General features: G+C 41.8%; 1 protein-coding gene across 1 annotated transcript in view; it reads right to left on the minus strand.

The window, feature by feature from the left end:
- Positions 1-862: 862 nt before the first annotated feature.
- The window catches only part of RPRD1B (regulation of nuclear pre-mRNA domain containing 1B), a 55153-nt gene continuing 29655 nt past the window's right edge, over positions 863-26360 (minus strand). Inside the window, exons 6-7 of the mRNA XM_068524525.1 lie at positions 25214-25389; positions 863-3226 (exon numbers count right to left, since the gene is read on the minus strand). Of these exons, the coding sequence (XP_068380626.1) occupies positions 3077-3226; positions 25214-25389 (326 nt within the window). The 3' untranslated portion in view covers positions 863-3076. The remainder of the gene's footprint in view (positions 3227-25213; positions 25390-26360) is intronic.

Below are 26360 nucleotides of genomic sequence, written 5' to 3' on the forward strand. Positions count from 1 at the left end.
AAGATAAAACTATGAAGGTACCTCTCCTGTGTACTGTGTGAATTGGCTAATTAAAGCTAATTAACCCCCTGGAAAGAACCAAAAAATACTATCTAGGGCTTCCCTGGTGGCGCAGTGGTTGAGAGTCTGCCTGCCAAAGCAGGGGACACGGGTTCGAGCCCTGGTCTGGGAAGATCCCACATGCCGTGGAGTGGCTAGGCCCGTGAGCCACAACTACTGAGCCTGCGTGTCTGGAGCCTGTGCTCCGCAACGGGAGAGGCCGTGACAGTGAGAGGCCCACGCACCGCAATGAAGAGTGGCCCCCGCTCGCCACAACTGGAGAAAGCCCTTGCACGGAAACGAAGACCCAACACAGCCAAAAATAAATAAAATAAATTAAAAAAAAAAAAGACTTTAGGAAAAAAAAAAAAAAACTATCTAAGTGCTGAGTATTTATGGGCTACTAAACAGTCACAAAAACTCCTAAGAGACAAGACTCTGCAGAGACAGCACAATCTCTATTGTAGATTACTAATTACCCACTGATTACAAACAAAGCTTTGGGTGTTCCCTAACAGGGGAGGGAAAAGAAACATTACACAACGTCATTCAACAACACCATCTTTATTCAAAAATATATATCTATGAGACATTTCAGAATATACTGCTACCGCCAATGGCAGCCTATACTTCTAAATAAAGTCCTAAATTAATATACAAATTTAAGCTTTAAAAATACTCTTTAAGAAAAAAAACAGAACAAAAAACAAAGGAAGATTGAAGACTTTCTGAGGAAGAAGACCTAAAGGAAAGGTCCTGGAGGCCGACGGATGCCCTAAGTATAGGAGAACACCGAACAAAACCCACCCACCCCGCCCTGCCAGATCACCTCACACATACAAGGAGAAAGGTTCATTTAAATTAAACAAATGAAGTAAAAAGCACTCCTGGGGAGGATGTGGGAGAATTAAGAGTTAAAAAACAAAAGCACATTTTGTTGAACAAAAAAACAGAACTAACTTCCTTACAGGAAGTCCACTAGTAACAGGTGTTAAGAGGCCAACACATTCATTTACATAATTGCTACAGTTTCATTTCTTGCTCTTGCTGTAATGCACCAATTTCTAGTCAAAGACTCAATCAGATAAAACAGAGCAGTGGGCAAAATCCATTATGTTGTAACATTTTCACCTAGCTGATGAGAGCAGATATCCACTACACCTTTTTGGCTGGTTTGTGGCTGGTAAGACTTTGCTTCCCTGGTGAAAGAAAGCACAGAGTCTGTGCAAGATGGGTCTGTTCAGAAGCAAGCTCCTCTGCGGGGCTGAAGCAGCACACCACGCGGGCAGGGGGCTTATATATGGAAACAGCAAAGACTGGAATTTATTTTGCAATTTTAGTAAAAGTCATTTACTGCCCTGTGGCCTCTGGGAGAAAAACTTTATATATAGACTCATTAATTTAGTAATGACAGGACAACAGGCAGTGTCAATATGCAAACAACACACAGACCGTATTCAATCTGAAAAATAGCTTAAATGCTACTAGGTTCTACACAGAGTTAAACTGCGTACTTGCTATGACTTTTTATCATTTTCACTTCATGGCAGGCAAGAGAGCTTCTTGAAGGGAAGCCTGTTACACTTTTAAAAACAGACGTTATGTTCTAACACGCTGAACATGTAAAATTACATGTAATTGGCTTTTTGGTAATCCTGAAAAGAGCAACTCAAAATAATGGAGATTGTGAAGCCCCCTCCACTGAATTCCTTTTTATAGCTTTTGGATTTCAGCCTCTGGGCTATAATTCCTATTACATTATTGGGGCAAATTGTTTTCTGCCCTTTCCAATGTCAAAAATAAGCCTGCCAAATTAGAATGACTTACAGTCAGCAGGCCTAACCTTTACTAAAAGCAAGGTAATAATCCTTTCTAACTACATTATATAGTCATAATGTCAGCTGGCATGATAATGGAATTAAGACCCCCAATTAATATCCCTCACTTTCCCCCTTCCCGAGATGAGCTATTCAGTAACATCTGACACAAAGTACTCCTCCTCCTAGGGGCACAAGGACACGTGCAGTGGTGTGAACTAAAGGACAGACAAGCATGCACAGAGTGTCATATTTGCAGGGGAGATTTTCAAGTTTAGTCACCATGCTGTGGACATGTGCCCACGCAGTGAATTAAATGTTAGTGTGTGCCCGACTCCCCAAAAGAAAGGGTCAAAGCAACACCCACGCAGAGCCCGGACTCCCAGAATGCCTTTAGCTTTGGGGGCCCACAGTGCCATTTCTAACAACCGCCTTCACAACCAACTGGGGCAAAGATCATGTTTCTAGGAACGTGCTCTCTGACCGTGGGTGGCACCCTTGATAAGTGCAGCCTGGGAAGGTTGTTGGATAGGAACCTAAAGCAAATAACTTATTTTTAATTCATGCTTGTGATCCCTGTTAGTCGTTCTCTGACCTATGACTTGATGCCCCAGATCAGCTTTGAATCTTATTGCTAGATCCTCTAGTCTGCTCACAAATGCACCCAGCCTTTGACTACGCATTGCTGTAAGTCACAGTAAGGGAGGATCCGAGATTGGGCAAACTCTTTATGGCAAAGCTGCTCAACAGTTGGGCCTCCAATCTCTGGGGTGGATGGCAGCCAGGAAAGCCAACGACTCCAGAAGTGAGTCCCTCAGTGGAAGTTCAAGTGGACTTGAACAAGCCCAACTCAGAAAAGAGAAGCTGCTTTCATGACACAATGCTGTCGTGAGAGACAAGATTCTTCTACACATGATTTTCATAACTTCTTGGGTGTAAAGAGAGAGCTAAGAACGGAAAACCAACAGGGGCATGGAAACATGAAGTGAGTTTGTATTCTTTCCAAATATAAATCTAAACTGGATTCCATTCGCCACTGTCCTCAATTGTGCTCAACAGGAGAGGCTGGAGAGGAGAATCAGACCCTGCGGTTCTTTCTTGAGGCTGGGGGGGCCGAGCAGAAAGAGGGATAGAACCAGGGGCTACTAGGTTATTTCCAACCATGACTTGCCCTCTTCTTTCTGCTGGTACAGATGGGAGTCTGGGGCATGACACCTGCCTTAGTCAGTTGAAAACAGGTCACCAGCAGAGGGCAGGGGGGCCAAGCCCCCTGTGACGTTGGGCAGCAACGAGAGGTCTGGCAAGCTCTGAATATGGGACTTGAGTTCCTTGCGGACCTGGGTTACCCGAGCAAGCTTCTGTTTATATTCCTAAGGAGACAAAGAGAACACAGTGCAGTTAAGTCTGTGTGTGCTGATGGCCAGGTTTAAAGAGCAGATACAGGTACTCTCACCTTCTTGCTCTGTGTGCTCCTCACCAGACAGCCCCTCCCCCATTCAGCTAAACATTCATTCAAACTCTCAAAAGGCAAAACTTTAAATAAAAAAAGGAAAGCTCAAGAGTTCAATAGTGGCAACAGTGACTGAAATGGTATTCAACTAAGCACTTGAGATTTGGAAGTAAAAAGTGATGTTTTGTATTTGCAGTGTCTTTGGTTCTTATCTATTTCAGAATACTTTATAAAATAAAATAAAGCCTAAGCTTTACAATCATTTTGAAAACTCCACCTAGACATGGCTAGGAAAACCACTATAAAGCTATATTTTGTGTGTTAAACTTAGATTAACCCAGAGTTATTATCTTCGCAGACAAGGACTACAGAAGCTCAAAATTCCCACCGCCACCGCCTGTGTCCAGGACTTCCTTGTTCCACACCTGAGAACTGCAGCAAGGCCCAGGTGACGCCTTCTAGTAGACTCCCCTGAACAGACTTATCTTCCAGAAGCCCGGCTTTCAAGTCACTCCTCTGAGAAAGGGAAGCATGGCACGGCACTATCTCCATGACTGCTCCCAGCAGCAAGATCTTCTAAAATTAGCTCCTGCCCAAATGTTACTTCTTACAACTTCCCAACCCCCCATGCACATGCCAGAGCTTGCATAGGCCGTTTGTTCAGGATTCCCCTCAAGCCTGAAGGGATCTCTTTCTTCTCCTGGTCCTGGCAAAGTCCTGACTCCACTCCTTCGCCTACTTGCTGAGTCCCACTGCTCTAGAAAAATCTTTCCTCCTTATCCAAGACATTGGTCCCCATCTCCACTGGCTTTCCTGTGCACTGCGCCCCTAACAGACTGCTCTTAGGTACTCTCTCCATACATACAAGACTTCTCTGTTTCCCTAAAATATGACTCCCCTGATGACAGGAACTGAACATACTATTTTCTTTCCTCAGCTCCCAGCTAAAAGGTCTTCTTGGTAAATCTGTATGGAGTAACAACTCTGGGCCATGTGAGATCTGTGGTTTACAACCCCTTTGGGGCTTGACTTTTTCCCTCTAACTGTGTCACCCTCCTTGGTGTTTCTGCAAGGATAAGGAGGCTCCTGAGGCTGGGCCCTTGGTGACTAAAGCGTCTCCTGCAGGAAGGTAACAGAAAGCACAGGGCTGAGACTCAAAGCCCTGGGTTTAGTTCTGGCTCTTTTAGTTTCTGTGTGACTGTGGACGTGTTCCCTCCTTTCCTTCATCCTTCTTTATCTGAAAACTGAAGGAACTGGACCACCCGTAAGGTTTTTCTTCAAGTTCCAGATTCCTTCATGCCAGACACCTATGCACACTTAGAGAGGCAAAGGGTTTGAGGGCATAAGCTTAAGCACTCCTAGGAAGAGTGATAAGACAGGAAAAAGGTTAAATGAAGAACACTTACTTTGAGTTGTAAAGACAAATTCCAAGCAAGGAGTGGAAGAGGGGAATTGGGAAATGGGCAGGGAGGCTCCACCCCTACATGACTGGTGGCGGTCAGCCTTCCACCTGAAATGAGAGCTGCTCACACAAGCCATCAAACGAACAGACAAGGGACAGGTTAGGAAAGTAAGCTCTCCTGGCACCCCATTTTTTACCTTCGTAGACTTAATACAACTAAAAAAATGACTTACATTAATTATTGATAGTGACTCCTCCATCAAACTAGTAAGCATCGGGAGGCTAGGACCAGACCTATATGCTTCACCCAGCATCCACCATGCCCAGCAGTGCCCTGTAAGCAGTAGGTGTCTACACAGCTGCCCAATGAATTAACAATATATAAAAGATAATATCACGCACAAGCACACCACATAAAGTAATCACCTTTCATTCTTGAAACTGAAAACTACTTTCAAATTTGAGGACCTAAAATGTGAAGGTTCTCTGCCCTTCCCTCCACAAATAGTTTTCTTCTTTGGTTTCACAGACGTCACAGGAAATTAATAGAGAAGACCAATTCTCTTATTACTGGACATGGATTCATTTATTTAACTTCTCCTGAATTCTAGGTACAAAAAAGGTAAAATAGTTACTGAATAGTTACCCCTTGCTCCCTGCCCAAATCCTCTGACCAAAGCTGACAAATGAAAAGCCACCTCAACTCAGAGTCATCCAGTCTGGGCAGCTACAGAGCACTTCAGTTGAAGGAATTCCTCAAGAACAGTTTGAAAATCACTGAGTCTCTAGTGAGCTGCCCTGAGATCAGAATCCAAGGGTCCTCACTCTTGGGTAATCCTTAGACTAATTTAGCAAGTCCACCTGAAGTCAAAAGGAAAGGTGGCTGGGACTTCCTTGGCAGTCCAGTGGGAAGACTCTTGCGCTCCCAACGCAGGGGGCCTGGGTTTGATCCCTGGTCAGGGAACTAGATCCCGCACGCATGCCGCAACTAAGAAGTCCACATGCTGCAACTAAGACCTGGTGCAGCCTAAATAAATAAATAATAAATAAATAAATAGTTTTTAAAAAAGGAAAAGTGATTGATCTGATAACACCCCCACACTACCTTAAGTTCAAATAACTCTCTTCAAAGGCAATCTTAAAAAAAAAAAATCCCATTTATTTCTGTTTAGGAGAGTGGAGAGGTATCTCATGCTTAGGCTGCTATTATATTCTAGATATCACCACAGAAACTTCATTTTAATAAAAGGAAATATGTTCCATATTAAAGTCCTCTCTTCAGGCCACTATGAAAGTGGATGAATCATGCCCATACCTCCTTGTGCCATGGGCATTTCTTCTCGTTCTCTTCCCATAGGGATTTCTATTTTAAGAGCAGTTGCATGAGCCTAGGAGGAGGGCATCACTAGAGAAAGGATGAAAGTGGGATTCACTGAAAAGGATTAAAAAACATAGAGTTGCAAGATACAAGGTTAATATATAAAAGTCAATTGCTTTCCTATATATACCAGTGATGAACTAGTGGAATTTGAAATTAAAACCCAAATACCTTTACATTAGCCCCAAAACAATGAAATACTTAAGTATAAATCTAACAAAATATGTATAAGATCTATAGGAGGAAAATTACAAAATTCTGATGACTGAACACAGAAGTAAATAAATGGAGAGATATTCCATGTTCATGGATAGGAATATTCAATACTATTAGGATGTCTGTTCTTCCCAACTTGATCTACAGATCCAAGGCAATCCCAACAAAACCACAGCAAGTTATTCTGTAGATACAGACAAACTAATTCTAAAGTTTATATGGCGAGGCAAAAGATTCTGAATAGCCAACACAATGTTAAAAAGGAAGAACAAAGTTAGAAACTACCTGACTCCAAGACTTACTTTAGGGCTTCCCTGGTGGCGCAGTGGTTGAGAATCTGCCTGCCGATGCAGGGGACACAGGTTCGAGCCCTGGTCTGGGAAGACCCCACATGCCGTGGAGCAACTAGGCCCGTGAGCCACAACTACTGAGCCTGCGCGTCTGGAGCCTGTGCTCCGCAACAAGAGAGGCCGTGACAGTGAGAGGCCCGCGCACCGCAAAGAAGAGTGGCCCCCGCTCGCCCCAACTAGAGAAAGCCCTCGTATAGAAACGAAGACCCAACACAGCCAAAAATAAATAAATAAATTAATTAAAAAAAAAAAAAACAACTGATCACTTTAAAAAAAAAAAAAAAAGACTTACTTTAAGCTGTGGTAATCCAGACAATGCAATACTGGCAAAAGAATAAACAAATAGATCAATGCAACAGAATAGAGAGCCCAGAAATAGACCCATATAATCAACTGATCTTTGACAAAGGAGCAAAGGCAATACAGCGGAGAAAAGATAGTATTTTCAACAACTGGACATCCACATGCAAAAAACCAGATCTAGACACAAATCTTACATCCTTTACAAAAATTAACTCAAAATGAATCAGAGACCTAAAGGTAAAACACAAAACTATAAAACTCCTAGAAGATAACACAGGAGAAAATCTAAATGGTCTTTGGCTTGGTGATGACTTTTTACATAGGACACCAATGGCATGATCCATGAAAGAACTGACAAGCTGGACTTCATTAAAATGAAAAATTTCAACTCTGCAAAAGACTGTCAAGAGAATGAAAAGACAAGCCAGAGACTGGGAGAAAACGTTTGTGAAAGACATCACATGTCATCAGGGACATGCAAATTAAAACACTGTTGAGATACCACCCACACCTATTAGAATAGCCAAAGCACAGAACACCAACAACACCACATGTTGGTTAGGATGTGGAGCAAGAGGAACTGTCAAATACATTGCTGGTGGGAATGCAAAATGGTACAGCCACTTTGGAAGACAATTTGGTGGCTTCTTACAAAACTAAACATACTCTTACCATATGATCCAGCAATCATGCTTGTTGGTATTTACCCAAAGGAGATGAATATCTATGCCCACACAAATACCTGCACGCGAATGTTCATAACAGCCTTATTCCTAACTTCCAAAAGTTGGAATCAACCAAGATGTCCTTAAGTAGGTGAATGGATAAATAAACTTTGGTACATCCAAACAACAGCATATTATTCAGCACTAAAAAGAAATGAGCTATCAAGCCATGAAAAGACATGGAGAAACCTTAAATGCATATCATTTAGTGAAAGAAGCCAATCTGAAAAGGCTAACTACTGTATGAATCCAACTATATGACATTTTGGAAAAGGCAAAATCATGGAGACAAAGGTTGGAGGGAAGTAGGCAGGGATGAACAGGTGGAGCAGAGATGATTTTTAGGGTAGTGAAAATACTGTAATGATAAATTATACATTTGTCCAAACCCACAGAATGTACAACACCAATGTGAACCCTAATGTAAACTACTGACTTTAGGTGATTATAGTGTGTCAGTGTAGGTTCATCAACAGTAACAAATGTACCACACCTGGAGAATGTTGATAGTTGGGAGACTATACATATCTGAGGATAGGGAGTATATGGGAAATCTTTGTACCTTCCTCTTAATTTTGCTGTGAACCTAAAATTGTTCTAAAAAATAGCCTTAAAAAAAAATGACCAATGGGACAAGAGGTTAAAATGTATCAGCAAGAGTGACTAGATATATACTCTAAATATCTAAATACAGGTAAAGACTGCTTTTAAAACTGTTAAAACAGGGACTTCCCCGGTGGTCCCTGTGAAGAATCTGCCGGTCGGGTCACGGCACTCCCTTGATAGCTGCCTTTCCAGTTATTCTCTTAGGTTCTGGACGGGCAAAGGAAACAGACCTCAGGAGAATCCAAGAATCTTTTATCTCAACCTACTAGCCTGCCTTCTGACAACTGTGGTCCACAAGCTCTGCTGCTACAAGGTTCCAAACCATGCCCTCAGCAACTCCTGTGCTCAGCAGAAATCCAGGCTTCCTTTCATGATACCATGAAAACCAACTTCAAAGTGATGAGACCCATTCAAGTTCTTTTGACTCATTTAAGTGTGCTGCATCCCACAATCACCAAGTACCATTCAGACAAATGATGTGGCAAGGTGGTCACATGCTCCTTGTTTAAAATACCTTACACTTGTAACAGAGGACTTAGCCTTTAATCTAAGGCTCATGCCCCCTTGCCTTGCCTGGTACAGGAATTTGAGAGATCAAACCCTGTACCATTTACACCAGCAGATGACGCCGCTGCACCGCTCCTGCTCATCAGTCTTCTCTCCCTACCAGCTAATTCACCTCACCCACACTTCACACGGCTCTTTTTCGTACTCTTGTCTTCAGACACTTGCCTCTTCCTCCACTACCTACCTTAAGCAAGAAAAGACAAGGCAAACCCAGGCAGCTGTTGCTTTTCCTTCCCTGCTCATGCATAATTTATACTGGGGTGGTGGCAGAGGTGATGGGTTGAGCTGAACCCTCCATTCTGCTACAGGCACCTACTGCAGCAAACCCCACGCCACCCTAGAGAGGCCATGGGGAGCCATGAAACAGGCAGGAGTTCCACCAGATTTGCTGCTACGGCTGCCCTGTTTCAGGATCCTTGAGGAGAGGAGGTGGAGGGGAAAGCAGGCACCTGTGAGGAATTGCCTGGGTTTATCTGACTGCCAAGAAATGTTTAAAACATAGAAGGTAAAGGCCCAATGCGTAGTTCTAAGATAATGCCGAGGATTTATGGTCCTGACAAAGCGCTGGAATCTTGCCTCACAGACTCTTCAAACCAGAGGGAGAAAATGTGTCCAACGTCCCCCTGCTTCCTATGGATCCAGCTGACTCTGCGGGAACACAGTCCAGCACGGAGTACCAAGACAACTGGCTGAAGGAAGCAAGGCTGACACATTCTTTGCCTTTTTTGGTTAGAGCGGTAAGCCAAATCTGACACGCTGCAGATGAGCTTGGGGATAAGATGGTTAGAAATGACAGGGTCCGACATCACAGTGACCTTTCGACAGGAATTTCATTTTCAAAACAACAAAATTAGAAGCATCTCCTCTAGCAACTCATGTAAGAAATACCGATCAAAATGTAAACACTGTCAAACCTACTTTTTTCTTGCTAAGAATTATTTACATAAGAAATAACACCACAGGCAGGGGCTTGATTTGATAAGATTTCCAGTAACAAGACTCATGTGTTCCTTTATCTTGCTCTGCTGTGCTATAGGACATACGGTATATAAAAATCACCCACTGCTTGGCTACTCCCAATTAAGAATCATAAAGGGTTATTATGCATGAAGAAGTTTATGAAGGGCCCTGTTCAGAGGACGGCTTCAAAGTCAAAGAACGGCTTCATCGTATGAAGGGTAAAGAGAGCCAGGCAGAAAGGGGAAGCTGATCCTCGCCCTAAGATTACTTAACGTGCCCACTCAGCCCCCTCGTCCTGCCAGGAGGCTCACCTCTTGCCACTAAGGCTCACAGGATCTACACGTAGAAGTCACAGCTTCTACTTAAACCCCAATTAGTTAATTAATTTCTCTTTCTTTCATTCATTTTTTTTAAGGGAAAGTACAACCTATAGATCTTTGGACTGAAAATAAGAATGCTGTTTTAAATTTTTCTTCAAGGATCTACACGGGAACGCTGAAAAGCCATCACTGACTTGCACCTCTCTCTCACCCAGCTCCATGCTCCATATGACTTAGTGGCAGCGGAGACATCTCAAAATGATACATTCTGGGGTGTCACAGCAGGGCTGGAGCTGCTGAGTAAGATGCAAGATACAGGGAAAAGAGGAAGTCATGGCTCCGATCCCAGTATTCAGGGCCTCGCGGCTCCATTACTAAAATCAGTAATAAAGGTATTGTTGGGGCTCAGAGTGGGCTGCCCCAAAATGTGCCACCATGGCATATTGATTATTTTGAATTGAAGCTGCTTAAGAAGCCGCTGCTATAAGGAAAAAAAAAGACCCTGACCCTCCTCTGTCTCCCTGAAAAGCAAGAAATAAATCTCTCACGTGAAAGGTTCTCTCTGCATCTGGCGGTAGAAGGACACACTTACTGTCAGAGACAAGGAATTCAGAGCCGAGAAGCCTGTATAAACAAACCTTGTTACTTTACTTCTTTAATTTACTACCCCAAGCTTAAATTCTGTTTAGATTCTTTTCTAATTAAGCACCCAAAGCCTAAGTTTTTTTGTGCTGTCAATTCCTCACAAATTTATTGTTTGTCTAAAAAGTATAAAAGCTGCCTTCTCTGGCTACTTCTTAGGTCCCATTTTTATGAGATTTCCATGCACATGATGAAAATTTGTTTCTTTTTCTCCTCTTAATCTGCCTTCTGTCAGTTTTATTCTTAGTCCAGCCACAAAAGCTCAAGAGGGGCAGAGGAGGAAATCCCTCACCCCCACCCCGTTCCAACAGAACACACAAGGTACTTCCCAGAAGGGAAAATGACAAAATGACTACAATTAGGAGTATTCTCAGAGCGATCCAACCATCCATTGGAGGAATCAAGTGGGAACAGGCTTCTTAAACTTGAAATCATACCACAAAGTGTTTTCAGGGTATTTCCTTCTCCCCAGAGGACCCTCTACACAAAAGGTTTAAGGGAGCTTCTACTATCACAACAAAAACCCCCTTCTGATAGGGAATTGCAAAAGCAAGGGAAGAAGAATGAAAAGTCATTGTATATACATAACTAAACTAATAAAAAATGAAACTAACAAAAATAAAATCAGTTTTAGGACTGGGCAAATTTTCAAACCTTAACGTAATCATAAAGCTAAAATTCACAATTTAACGGATGCCTATAAAAGTGCTTTAAAAAGAGACTTATTTAAAAATGACCTGGGTCCTTCAAAAATGCTTACACCATTTATGCAATGGATCCCTCATACAAAACCAGATAAAACCAAAATACTAATGTATAGGAAGAATTATTTATAATTAGTTCTTTTTAAAAAAGTTAACCTTCAAATATGCAAGTTTTATGCAAATAAAGCCCCCACAAACTGACTTCCTTAATGACTATTTTAATAAAGAACCAGGTTATTGATGCTGTGCAAGCATCAAAGGTGCCAACTTTTCACCTGTTTCTCCTTTTGAGCCTAATACTGGTGGAGTCAAGCATTCCTAGAAGGCAAATGAGAAGCAAAGGGTAGAAAGGAAATGGACATTTTTCACACAAAATAATTTTAAGCAATGTTTATTATAATTTTAAGTGCTATACGGTCTGCCTGAAGCAGGCTAGCCTGTAGGTTACTGCACAGTATTTGGATACAGCTCTCTCTATAAGCAATAAAAAAAACATCAATTCCTTCCCATTAGCAAAAAAAGGAAGAAAATGCATTTCCTAACTCCTCCGAAAGACTGAGGGTTTATCACACTCCCACTGGAGGGAGGTCTCTGTGGTCGAACAGAAAAAACTCAGAGTCATAAAATCCAAGGTTCAGATCCTACTCTACCTCTTGTCTGTGGTACGACATGTGACTTTACCTTGCTGGGCTTAGCGTCCTCCTAAGATGGGAATGGAAATAATGCCTATATCCTGGGGTGATGGTGAGTTCTGAATGAGACCAAGCACTTGGTCTCAAAAGCAGTCCTACAAAACTGTTCAATGTCAATGAACAGATCTGAGAGGGGAAAAGAACAATCACCCCTCCCATGTTTATTATTTTATAAGTAATATTTAATCTTCCTGATTTATATGTTAAAGGTGTACAGAATTGAAGAAAAAGAGAATTATTAATGGGATACAAAGTCCTTCCTCCCACAAACCATTTGAGTATGACCTGAAAATTTAGCACATTTACTAGAAGCTGGCTTGAGAAAATGAAAAGGCCCATGACCTCCAAGACGAGGGGAAAAAAGTCACAGAATTTTTAATTAGGTGGCACCATAGTCCAACCCTATCAATCTAAAAGCTGAGCGAGAAAAAGAATGTGTCTCAGGAGTAAAGCCTAGATCTCGTAGGAATGTCCTCAACCAGAAGGAGCCCCCGTTGAAGACATCCTCTGACTGCACCTGGAGATGAACCAAACTGCAACCATATGTGCCACCTGAGGTGAGACGCTGAGCCAAGCATCAGGATAGGGTTGGGGATGAAAGAATGACAATACAGCCAGGATTTTATGATCTGGTCAGAGAATCACCAAATAATCCCTAAACAGAATGACAAACTATGTGGTGCTCTAAAGGAAAATGATAGGGAGCTACGACAGTATATATGGAGGGTGGCAGCGGGGAGAGACCTGGCTTTATGGGGTGGAGATGGGGTTTCCGGGAAATACTGTTTGACTTGGGATATAAATGATGAATGGGGATCAACAAGGTAAGGGTAACCAGTGGGAAGTAAAGGAGGGAGAGAGTGTTCTAGGCAGAGGGAGCAGCACATATGAAGCCAGAGACAAAAGAAGGCCAGCACAGACAAAATGCAATGGAACACGGCAAGAGATATGGCTGATGAGGTCAGCAGGGGCCAAGTCCTGGGGTGGGGTGGGGGGACGGCCACATGTGAGGATTTGGGCCTATATTCTAGGAGCAATGGGAAGCCATTTAAATGTTTGAGCAGAGAATGACATGCCCAGAGCTGCATGCTGAAAACATCACAGGGTGCCATGCAAAGAATGGATCACAGGGCATAAGAACAAATGCAGATGGACCAGTAACGAGGCTACTGCAGGCGACCAGGTGAGACATGGTGACAGCCTGAACTAAGGTGGTGGAGGTGGAGACAGAGATGAAGAGAAGGGGGACAAATTCAAGGAAACTTGAGGAGACAAAGATCACAATGGCTTGGTGACTACTCCAATGTGGAAGACAGGCGACGGGAGCTTGTCTGGCAGAGGTGCAGCAGAGGAGCTGAGGGAGAGACTGGGACATGAGGAGGGTGAAATGACTGGTGTGGGAGGTGGGAAAAATAGGGGGAGAAACACTGGATGAGGTCCAGGGTCTGGTTTTGATGAACGGCAATGCTCCTCTCCAAGAGAGGGGAAGAGGAGGAAAGGAAAGGTTGGAAGGGAAGAGATGGTGTGGTTTGACCATATTAAGTAAGAAGTGTCTGTGGAAATAAGATAAATGGGTCTTAAGTACAAGGAAGGGTCTAGGTAAAGATTTAGATTTAAGCCATCAGCACAAAGGTGGTAGCTGAAGCCACTTTATGTCACTCAAGGAAAAGGTCTGGAATAAGAAAAAAGCTAAAGGAAAACCCACATTTAAAGGGCAAGGATGGGGGGGCTTCCTTGGTGGCACGGTGGTTGACAGTCTGCCTGCCAATGCAGGGGACACGGGTTCGAGCCCTGGTCTGGGAAGATCCCACATGCCGCAGAGCAACTAGGCCCGTGCGCCACAGCTACTGAGCCTGCGTGTCTGGAGCCTGTGCTCCGCAACAGGAGAGTGCCGCAACTGTGAGAGGCCCGCGCACCGCGATGAACAGTGGCCCCCGCTTGCCGCAACTAGAGAAAGCCCTCGCACAGAAACGAAGACCCAACACAGCCAAAAATAAATAAATAAATAAATTTATTAAAAATAATAATAACAAAATAAAATGAAGGGCAAGGATGGAGAAAAGCTGATTAAAGGACAAAAGTCCTAGAACCAGCAGAAGGTGGGATACAGAAACCAGAGAAGGAAAACACATAAAAATTATTAAATAGTATAAAATGCTATAGAGAGGGCCAAAAAGAGAAAAGGAGATGAGAGACAGAGACTGAAAAGTATCTTTTGGCTTTTGAGATCAGACTACTGGTAGAAGATTCTAAAGACAGTAATGGAGATACGCCTGCTAAGCTGCAATGGGGTAAGCAGAGGCAGCAAGGAGAGACACGAAGTTACAAAGGGATAGTGGTAGTGGTGCAGGGGTGTGCTTGTGTGAATGTGATTTAAAAAAAATATTAGAGAGGCAAAGCATGCTCCACGTGCTGAGAAGGACCCCTTCAGCCAGCCTACTGGAGACTTCTTCCACAGAAAGGAAAATAACCTGGCCCTAAAGATCCTGTGGGATAAAGAAAGGCAAACACTAACAACTTAGGTTAGACAAGTACTGGAACCTGTTTGCCCCAGGTGAGGGTAAAACTGTTATTTTATAAATGAAAAACCACGCCAAAGACAAGAGGCTGCAAAGACCACTGGTCTCAGTAGAGAAAGTCAGAAAGAGCCTGGAATGGGCACTTCAGGTCCTCATCACTAAATCCTAACTGGGGCAAACGGTATCTTTCTGGGAATAACTCCTAGTGAGTTTACGTCCCACGGAGCAGAAACACTATGGGCAAAATAAAAGGACTCGGAAAAGCACCAAATACATCATACCAGACATCATGAAGAAAAAGTGGGATGTGTCTATACATAATCACTATCCAAACCCCAAGAATGCTTAGAAGGCTGCTGGCAAATTTTTGCCGAGTTGAAATTTGTAAAGTTACTCTGCTTAAAATTCTCAAAGTACCTAATGACTGGAAGAAGCAAGAGAGTGGTCCACACTTTTTCCTAAAGATGCTGAAGAACCTGAATAAGGAAGAGAACAAATAAGGAGGCTGGCAGAGTCATAATGACATTTGGCTGGTACCATAACTTCTTTACGTGAAGCATGCTGTATGTACCTCAGGGACTTTGTAAAGGTTTCAGGTTGGCTCTTATAAGCATGCACATTTTTGCCCTAATCATGGAAAAAGACTCTTTCTGACCTTATTTCAAGTCCTACATTTTATAAGGAAAAACAAGTCAGAGATATAACTTAGAAGATTGCAGAGTATGCCACAATCCAATTTTACTTTCTTCAAAAATCACAACTTGAAGTGGGAGTAGAAGACCCACCTTAACAGGAGTAGGAACATTCATAAAGACTAAAATAGATCTTTGCTCGAAATAACATGTATCCATTGGGTCAAATAGACACCTAGACACAAGAGCTCAAATTTCTGTAATCTGAACTCTGCTCTCAAAGTTATGCTCACTCAAGTCAATACTATAATAAGAAGTAATTGCTATTTTCCCACAGCTGTTCCAAATGTAAACAGATAAAACCTAGAAGAGAGCCCTATTTGTCTAATTAAACTATTCAATGTTCATTCCTTCATAAAACGAAGATTAATCCTTAACCTGTGGATATATATACACATATTATACATATATATCTTCTGTCTGTCTATAAAGCTCAATAAAGTTCTAGACTGCCTAAGATGCTTTGAAAAAGATCAAGAACCCTTAAGACAGAAATGCCTACTGGTGGCAAAGACCTTAAAATGCATATGACCTGCAGGGTACTTAGAGACAAGCAGACATCTGCACACATACAGAATCAATTTTTAGAAATTTATAGGAAGGAAATAATCCAGACTAAAAGTTAGCCCAAAGTGGGGGGGGGGGGGGGGGGGGGAAGAAAAAAGAAACAGTACAATAAAAATAATCATTGAATATCCAACCACAGAGATTCAAGCAGCCATTTAAAATGTTTATAAAGTTTTTGTCAATAAGGGAAAATGATCACGTAAAGTTTTAAAAAGCATGACATTATGATTATTTTAATTTTAAAATAGGAGGAAAAAAATAAAAGAAATATATCAAAACTAAAAGTAGTTATCTCTGGGTCGTGAGATTACGATTTTTTTCTTTATACTTAATTTTTCTACGTTTCCTATGATGTGCTTCTTTTATAATCAGAAAAAAAGAAAAGAGAAAGAACTGAATATTAGTTGAATAAGAATGAATGTTTTCAAAGACAAGCAGTGACATGGGGCCCGGATGCTGTTTTGACTCAATATGTATATGCACTTTATAAATAAATACGAAAAATTAGTGCTACATACACCAGCTAAAACTCAGTGGAGCTGTTTCAGGAAGGAGGAGGATTCATCAACAGTTGAACTATAAATACAAAAACAACGCTGTGGCTAAAAGTATGGAATTCCAGGGACTTCCCTGGTGGTCCAGTGGTTAAAACTTTGCCTTCCAATGCAGGGGGTGTGGGTTTGATCCCTGGTCAGGGAGCTAAGCTCCCACATGCCTTGCGGCAAAAAAACCCAAAACATAAAACAGAAGCAATATTGTAACAAATTCAATAAAGACTTTAAAATTGGTCCACACCAAAAAAAATCTTAAAAAAAAAAAAAGTATGGAATTCCAGCTGGGAGAGCTTTGAAATCACATCACTTTTTTCAGTGTAAAGTCTCAAATGTCAGTGAACCATGCCCTTAGGTCACCAAGTAAGTGAAGTACATTATATGGGGCATTTTCCCCCCTGGAGTGACAAGAGATTAATATAGAAAGAACACACACACACACCTAAGCGCACACACCGATAGATAAAAGTTCCAGCTGCAAATCTGGCCTGAGCTATAATCAGCACCTAAAATGAATGGAAGGAATCCAAGGACTAAACACTGCCTCCAAACTCCAAATTACTCACAGAACCACACAACTCAAGAAAAGTCCCCAACTATTGGAGGGAAACCTATTTAAAAAAAAAAAAAAAAAAGGGTCCCACATCAAAGGGATGAAAAAGCAGTAAGCAAGCCAAGGCCTGCTGTGTGGGGAAGGACATGAGTACAACCCCCCTGATCACTTGACCCATGTGAGCAGACTGACCTGCCTCAACAACTATTCTACAGCCCGTGGTGCTGACAGCACTGCTAGTCTAGGGAGGAAAGAATGACATGCTGAGGAAGGGCAGTGAGTGTAGAAGACTGCTTAGTGGGGGACCAGGCAGGGCCTCTCAGTTCCCAGGGGAACACAGTAGATGATCACTGGAGTCAGGTTTCAGGAGACTGGGGTTCTGGTCCTCACTGACTTCCTCTGTGACCTTGAATTGCTCATATAAATGCTGAGCTTTGTCTTCTTATCTAAAGTGAGGATTAGGGAATTCCCTGGTGGGCCAGTGGTTAGGACTGAGAGCTTCCACTGCAGGGGACACGGGTTCATTCCACTGCAGGAGACACGGGTTCAATCCCTGGTCAGGGAACTAAGATTCCGTATGCCACGCAGTGCGGCCAAAAATTTTTTAAAAACCAAAAAAACAAACAAAAACCCCCTCCGATTATAAAATGAGGATTAGATCACCTGCTCCCATCTGCCCTCACTATAATGGATGACGAGATACTGGCTTCCATCACCATGGGGAAAGGGGAGAATTTACTCCAAAGCTGACAAAAAAGGAGCTCTCTATCTCCACCTACTGCCTATCCCATTACAGGAATGAACACTTCTAACCACGTGCTCCCTGCAGGGAGGTGGAGGATGCTGCCAAAAACAACAGACGGCCAGCAGTTTGGTTTAGCGCCCCTCAGCTACAGTCAAAGACTTTCTGAAGTCTGTTATAACCAAATTACAAACAGATACATGAAGAATCACAAGACAATGCTGGATTCCGGGCCGTTTCCCCCTTCCCAGCTGTGTTGCCTGAAGTAGAAAGCTGTGCTCCTGAATTCATTACAGCTGAGGGGGAGGAGCCAAGCTGGGGAAAGAGCAGCAGGTCCAAGTTCCATAAACCAATTTCTCCCTTCCTCTCAGAGCAAGAGCATGCACAGTTATAGCAGGAGGGTACTCAGAACCTTGGTGGCAAAATGGGCTCTCTCAAACTCAGAAAGGTTTTCTCGAGGGCCACTTTAGAATGCTTTCATGCAACCATTTTAATCCCCCTACGTAAGATGTCATGTCTCTGAAACAAGATTCTTGGGATTGCTGAAATGATCAACTCTGGCTACTCTTCTGTGTAGAGTGTCTTTCTGCTGTGACCTGACCTTATGAAATAAATTAATTAATTTAAAAAACCCACAATAAACAAACAAAAACACAAACCCAATAAAAATTACAAGATGTCTGCTTTGAATTGTATTCCTGGTTTGGGCTAACTCTGGGTCTGAGTTTCTTTACCAATTCAGAAGCTGGACTATACAACCTCTAAGGTTCTGTCCAGCTCAGTAATCCTGTTAACGACCTTACCTAGACATCCAGGCCTTTACTTTGCAGAGTGAAGCTGGCTGTCACTGACCATGCCCTGGTGACTTTGTTGAGTGCACACGCATACATATGCATGCCTTCTAGAGGTGCGTAAGACACTGCCTACTGAAAGGAGGCGCATACTGTCTTCTACTGTGGTCCCTGATACCCAGGGCACCTAAACAGGACCTTTATAATATCAAGTGCATCAGTAAGTGGTACTCTAGCATCTCTTTTAAAATCCTGCAGCAGAAATTAAAGCATACCTAAATAATTGGGACGACATCTCATGTTCATGGATTAGAATGCCTAAGATTGTTAAAATGGCAATAGTGCCCAAAGCAATCTCCAGATTCAATACAATTCCTATTAAAACTCCAACAGCCTTTCTTGCAGAAATGGAAAAGCTGATCCTCAAATTCACACAGAATTGCAACAGGCCCCAAATAGCCAAACAATAATGAAAAACAACAACAAAGTTGAGAACTCACATTTTCTGATCTTAAAACTTACTATGAAGCTACAGAGATCAAAAGAGTTGTGATACCTGCATAGGACAGACACACAGATCAGTGGAATAGAACAGACAGTCCAGAAATAAACCCATACATCTATGGCCAACCGATTTTTTACAAAAGTGCCAAGTATTCAGTGGGGGACAACAAATGGTGCTGGGGCAACTAGATATCTATATGCAGATAATGAAGTTGCACTCACCTCCCCCTGCCCCACCTCACGTCATACACCAAAATTAACTCAACAACCCAAATGTAAAAGCTAAAACTACAAAACTCCTAGAAGAAAACACAGGAGTAAATCTTCATGATCTGGGATTTGCCAATGGATTCTTAAATGTGACACCAAAACACAGGCAACACAAGAAAAAACACAGTAGAACTCACCAAAATTAAAAACTTACTACTTCAAAGGGCATTATGAAGAAAGTGAAAAGACAACTTATAAAATGGGAGAAAATATCTGCAAAGCATTTATCTGATAAGAGTTTAATATCCAGAACATACAAAGAACTCTTACAATTCAAGAACAAACAACCCAATTCAAAAATGGGCACAGGCCTTGAATAAACACTGCTCAAAAAAAAGATACACAAATGGCCAACAAGCACATGCTAAGACGCTCATCCCCGTTAGTCGTCATGGAAATGCAAATCAAAACCACAAGATATCGCTTCACATCCACTAGGATGGCTAGAATTTAAAAAGGACAGACAGTTATCAAGTGCTGACAAGGATGTGGAGAAACTGGAACCCTCATACACTGCTAATGGGAATGTAAAATGGTACAGCTGCTATGGGAAACAGTTTTGGTGGTTCCTCAAAAAGTTAAACATAGAATTCACTTTATGACCCAGCAATTCTATTCCTAGTTATACATATACCCAAGAGAAATAAAACATATGTCCCCACAAAAACTTGTACACAACTGTTTACAGCACCATTATTCATAATGGCCAAAATGCAGAAACAATCCAACTGTCCATCAATAAATTAATGGGTAGACATTTTTTCATACCTATACAATGGACAATTCAGCCATAAAAAGAAATGAAGTACTGATACATGCTACAACGTGGATGAACCTAAAAAACATGCTAAGTGAAAGAAGCCAGACACAATTATATGAAATATCCAGCATTGGCAAATCCATGGGGATAGAAAGCAGGCTGGCGGTTGCCAGGGGCTGGGAGGAGGGGGCGCATAGGGAATGACTCGTTAATGGGTACAGGGTTTTCTTTTGGTATGATGGAATGTGAAATGTTTTGGAACTTGATATGGGTGGTGGTTGCATAATACTATGAATGTACTAAACGCCACTGAAATGCATACACTTTAAAATGGTTATTACTTTTATGTTCTATACATTTCACCTCAATTAAAAAAAATCTGCAGATCGGAACACATCTCCCCAGAGCTCTTCCCTGTGTGGCATATAGTCTGTGTGTGTACCAAGTGGCATGTGTATCACAGAACTGTCTCCTTTCAGTTCTAGAGCACTGCTAGTCAAACACCATGATGTAAAAGAAACCAACTGATGTGTTAAGGTGGTAAAATTTTGGGTACCTTCCTCCTTTTGATTTTTTTTCTTCAGTGCTTGTACAAATAGATTTTCTTCTCTCTCTCTGCTTTTCACATGCCCTGATCAGTCAGACGGAACATACCACGTTATACTTTCTCCAAACTGACAAGACGGGGACTTTGTCTGTCCTACTCTATGGCTTGTAAGCTTCTAGCAGTCACTTGGGGTAATGGTCACCTCTGTCACCCAGAAACAAACCTTCCTTTTGCTCCAAGAACTGAAGTTTAGAGGCTTTTCTGGTACCTTTGGCCTTTTCCTTTTTGAATTCACCGTCTTCTGTATCCTCCACATTCCTTATCCTCACTTTGGGGCTGCTGTTTGTGCTTCCTTCTACATGCCTTCTTTCCCATTTCTGTGTTTCCTCATGTTCATGACAAAAGCATGACAAATATTAAGCAGCTCTCCTTCTAACCCTGCCTGGAGTTTAAGGCCAATGTCTACCATAACACCCAAAAGGAAAAGCAGAAAAAAAAGAAAAGGTAAAAAAAATAATCACCTCAAAATGAATCATGATTCTACTTCAAGGAAAAAAAAGAAAAGCAACACAAAGGAGGAAACCCACAGTTTCCATCAAATACTCACCTTTCTTTACTGATATATTCTTTACAACCAAGAATTAATTTTTTAATGCAACCTAGAAAATCCTCTTCTTTATGAAATAAGGTTTCATCAGGTGATGAATTTAACTCACAGAACAAATATTTACTGAGGAACAATTATGTTCCTGACACTGTAAGAGCAGCCAAAGAGCACATATTCTAATGAACTTTGGAAGACCTGCTGAAGGCAGTATGTTGCTCAAAAACTGCCCGTGCATTTTATAATTCTCTTATATTTTAAATAAACTTCAGATCAAATTAATGTTAAACAATTAACATATTCATTTTTCCTTGGTCTATTTTAACTTAGACACAGTGAGTTAGGATAGTCCCCTTACTTAGAACATGTCTCACATTCTCCTTTAACTCCTTTTTCGCTGTTTTTCCCACACTAGAGTGGAAGCTCATTGAGGGGAGAGCGTACATCATGCTCCTCTCCGATTATCTCCTGCCTGGCATGGGCTTTGTTGACTTCATGGCTGAATAAGCAGCCCTTGAAAGAGTATGGATCCTAATTCCCACAGGAGGGCTCTGGCACCCCGCTCCCATACCTTCTGTCTTTGTCTCCTTTCATAAATCTGTGTGCTCCAGTCTGGCTGTTCTCCATTTATAAGTATATTTCCCTTCTTCAATTGCTATTTCCTTTTAAGAAAAGGCTTTAGTGCCTGCCAGGAAGTTTGGACTTAACCTTAAACCACAATCACAATTGCCAATTGTCTCCTTGATCTATATTATGTATAATCCCTCAGTTTGGTTTTATGTTCACCCATGCTGTTTACGCAAGAATATGATTTCCTTGAGGGCAGAAACACAATCTCTCTGTGAGCCATAACTCTGTCTTCTACATCCCAGGGTCTGAATCATCCTAGGCGCTGAATCATTATATTCCCTATCCCAAACTTTAGAAGCCACTGAGAAATATAACATAAAATTCTCAAGTGAAAGAATAAAAAGGTATGATTATTACGTAAGAAAGATATAAACTTGAAGAAAAAAACCTTACATGTTAACAAATTAGAACTTTGGGAAGAAAAGAGACTCTCAAGCAAATAATTACATTTCCAGAGTTCTAAGAATTCCATATTCTACACCGACAGCAATGAAAAGATTAAAAAATAAAAGCAGACTTCATGATGTGGCAGTTTTAAAACAAGGATTGGCAGTATTAAAAAAAAATAAATGTTAAAAAGGTAGGTAACTTTATTTACTGTCCTCATCAATAAGAGACTTTTGGAAGATTTATAAGAATTCATAGTAATAATGCACCTTTCACGTGGCACATACTTAGCAAGTTTTATCATCACTGTAAGGATATAATGGAATTAAGACCAGTCTACTATGGGATATGAGAGAAAAATCTCAGATTCTAGGGAGCAAACCGTTCATATTTTTAGCAAACATGGATAAAGAAAGAACTAAAACCATCTTTCAACATCTTATGTTATATCTAGTAGTTTGTTTTTTTAAACGTAGCAAATTTAGCTCCACTTTTACGATGAATAGTTTTGCTCATGTGGCTGAGAGACATGGTTTGGAATAAGAACTGGCAGTTCAGAACCTGTACTTTCCAGTGGTGGGACATACCTGTTCTGATTCTTAAAGCAATGGAATTCCAATGCCCAGATGAGTAAAGAAATTTGGGCTGGAAAGCAACAAAACACACTCAAATCTCTGATCCATCTCTCTGCCTTAATGACCTCTTGTGGCATCTAGCAAACCACTGGTTCTACAGAAACCAGAATGATCCCCCAAGAAATATAGGGAGGAAAGTGCAACTATGAGGAAGGGAGACGTACAAAGAGTTAATTCACGCTACCAACCCAATCTCCTTCTCAAAGACTCTGTCCTCTATGGTAGCGTACCACGTTCCACCCGACAGCAGCTGCTCATGATAATCAAGGTCTGACAGATCAGAGAAAGCCCTTAATGTGTTGCCAAGGGGCAGTTCAACAGATGGCATGGTGACTTACAACCAGAATCATTAATTACACTCTCTTATTAGTCCCAGGGCACAGTGCTGAAAATGCTTCCTCAGTGAAAGATGAGCATTTCAGATAAATGACCGTCTGGTACTGCCTGTGAAACTCCCTTTAGGATTTCTGGTCAGTGTTGATTTCTAAATCTAAGCCATACTATTTTTTATAGCCGTTTCCCATCTTCCACTTTCAAGCTGGCTAGGAATATGAAACTTCCACCACTACTACCCATCACAGCTCCTGTAGTCATTACACATAACAACATGGTAAAGAGCACCCATCCTTCGTTTCCCCGCACAAGTCAGGTGACTGTGTTGAAAGGCAAACACAATCATGTCAGCCACAGGGCTAGCTCACTTTTCCCTCCCTCTGTGCCAGAGAATGTCTTTCTTGAGTACAGGGCTGGGGGAGGGGGACTATCCCCTCCCTCCCCAATCTACTCTGTTTCTTGTAGTAAGTGACTGATTCTCCAAGTCAAAACTGTCTTCCCTTCCCAAACCACTGGCTGCAACTCTTCTCCACGTCTCTTTGAGAAAAAGAAGGGTAGACACTCCTGAAAAGGAAGCCTAGCAGCTGGAAGCAAGCAAAAGTTCCCAAATGTCCACACTGCCGGTTCAATTATCTCAAAGGACTGAGGATAAGCCACCATGTATTTAATTAAGAAGCCAGACAAATGCAAACTAGAGAAACTAGTTCTGAAGGTCCTCTCCAAGGGCACTCAGACAGTGTCAGCTCAGGGTGGAAATTAGTTCCTTCTTAACAGTATGAGAACTGGGCTCCATAAACATTATTATGTTTACGTGGAATTTTAGAACAGACTGCAGACAGAGCTTAGAGGCACACTACTTATTGGCCTTAGCAAGGATGCAAGTTGGAAATAAATCTCAGTATAACTCAAAAGAAAGAAAATTTCAAGCATTTCCCAAATATTACCAAATAAACATTCTTTGGTTTTGCTGAATGCCTATTCTTCCTGTACCTCAATATACGTTTGTTTTTTTTTTTTTGGCTGTGTTGGATCTTTGTTGCTGAGTGCGGGCTTTGTCTAGTTGCGGCGAGCGGGGGCTACTCTTCGTTGTGGTGCGTGGGCTTCTCACTATGGTGGCTTCCCTTGTTGCGGAGCACGGGCTCTAGGCACGCGGGCTTCAGTAGTTGTGGCTCGCGGGCTCTAGAGCACAGGCTCAGTAGTTTTGGAGCACAGGCTTAGTTGCTCTGCGGCATGTGGGATCTTTCCAGACCAGGACTCGAACCCGTGTCCCCTGCACTGGCAGGCAGACTCTTAACCACTGCACCACCGGTGAAGCCCTACAATTTTGTTTTTTTAATATGAGTTCACACTAAAGCAACAGTAGTACCCTAAATGCTGTTATTTAAGGCTTCATTGTTTGTTTTCTGCATTCCCATTTGTTCTTTTCTGGACATATAAAAACATGACTTTGATTTTTAACTAGGCTCAGATAATTACAATATCTGATAGGGACTTCCCTGGTGGTGCAGTGGTTAAGAATCCGCCTGCCAATGCAGGGGACACGGGATCGAGCCCTGGTCCGGGAAGATCCCACATGCCGCGGAGCAGCTAAGCCCGTGCGCCACAACTACTGAGCCTGCGCTCTAGAGCCCGCGAGCCACAACTACTGAGGCCCGCGTGCCTAAAGCCCGTGCTCCACAACAAGAGAAGCCACCGCAATGAGAAGTCTGCGCACTACAATGAAGAGTAGCCCCCGCTCGCCGCAACTGGAGAAAGCCCACGTGCAGAAACGAAGATGCAAAGCAGCTAAAAATAAATAAATTAATTATTTTTTTAAAAATCTGATGGATGTTCTCATCTCATGAATTTTTTTAAAAGGAAAAAATAACGTGTTATTTAAGGCATAATAAAAACCTCCTAATGTGGGCTGCAGGAAGGGAAACTTGGGAAGTTTGGGTCTGCCTTGCAATGTACTCACTTCTAGTTTTTTCTCCTTTTCTGACAAAACATCTTTTTGGTTCTGGGTGTACTCCACCAACATCCGAGCCAGCTGGCGTCGGTCTTCCAGTTCTGCCGCCAGGCGCCCGTTATATTCGGCTAGTAACAGACATGCTTCATCTACTGTTTTTGAAAGACGTTCAGCTGCCTCTTTGTCTAAGTACAAATGAGATAAAAAAAAAGAGAGACAATATACAACGACACAGGCATAATTGCAAACATTTCTGGGGGAGGTTAGTTTCTCCCCTAACATTCAAGTCCAAGAACAGGTCAGAACCTGTAGACAAACAATGGACTGGCTGACAGAGAAATCCAAAGGTACTCACTCCTGTCAACAAGACGGGACATTTCTGAATTACCTGAAGTGAGGCAATTGTACAAAGAGGGGAATCTGGTAAATGATTTCTAAATGCCTCTACCAAAAAACGAATAAACGTAAATAAATAAATAAATAAATATCTATAGCGACAAAAGCTCTACAAATAAACAGAAAGAGATATTTAAGGTCATTTGTGAAATAATATTTCCCTGCCTCTGAGAATTTCAAAGGTGCTTTCATTCATATTATTTCATTAAATATTCTTTGCATATCCCTCTGAAATACAAAAGCAAGCACTCATTTCCTGGGTGTGGAAACTACGACTTAATAAAAGTGACAGGTTCAGTAGCAGGTTCTTTGCTGAGGAGCTGGGACTCAAAACCACATCTATAAAATGGACCTACAGGATTCTACTTCTTAAACTATGTAAGCCTTAAACCTCTTCTTCTAGTCAACAAAATATAGGGTCTGATAAGAAGCTTTCAAATGCTTTTGAATGTGACCCACGCTAAGAAATACACTTCATATAAATATACAAAAATAAAAGAAAGTTTCATAAAACAATACTTTCCTTAGTGTGTGCAGGGTGTTCTATCTTCTAACCCATTAAAAAAAAAAAAAAAAAATGTTGGTCATTATCTACCAGACTGATTTCAGGTCCAATTAGTGGGCTGCAACTCATTGTTTGAGGAAAAAACTGTGCGGAAGAATCAAAGTATAAGAAAGGGTATCCTTGGAAAGAAGGGGTGAACAAGGCTCAACATTAGGAAATAAGAAAAGACAAAGGACTATTTGTATTTCAAAGAAG

Source organism: Eschrichtius robustus, chromosome 16, assembly GCF_028021215.1.
Source record: "Eschrichtius robustus isolate mEscRob2 chromosome 16, mEscRob2.pri, whole genome shotgun sequence".
In the NCBI taxonomy this organism is placed as follows: Eukaryota; Metazoa; Chordata; class Mammalia; order Artiodactyla; family Eschrichtiidae; genus Eschrichtius; species Eschrichtius robustus.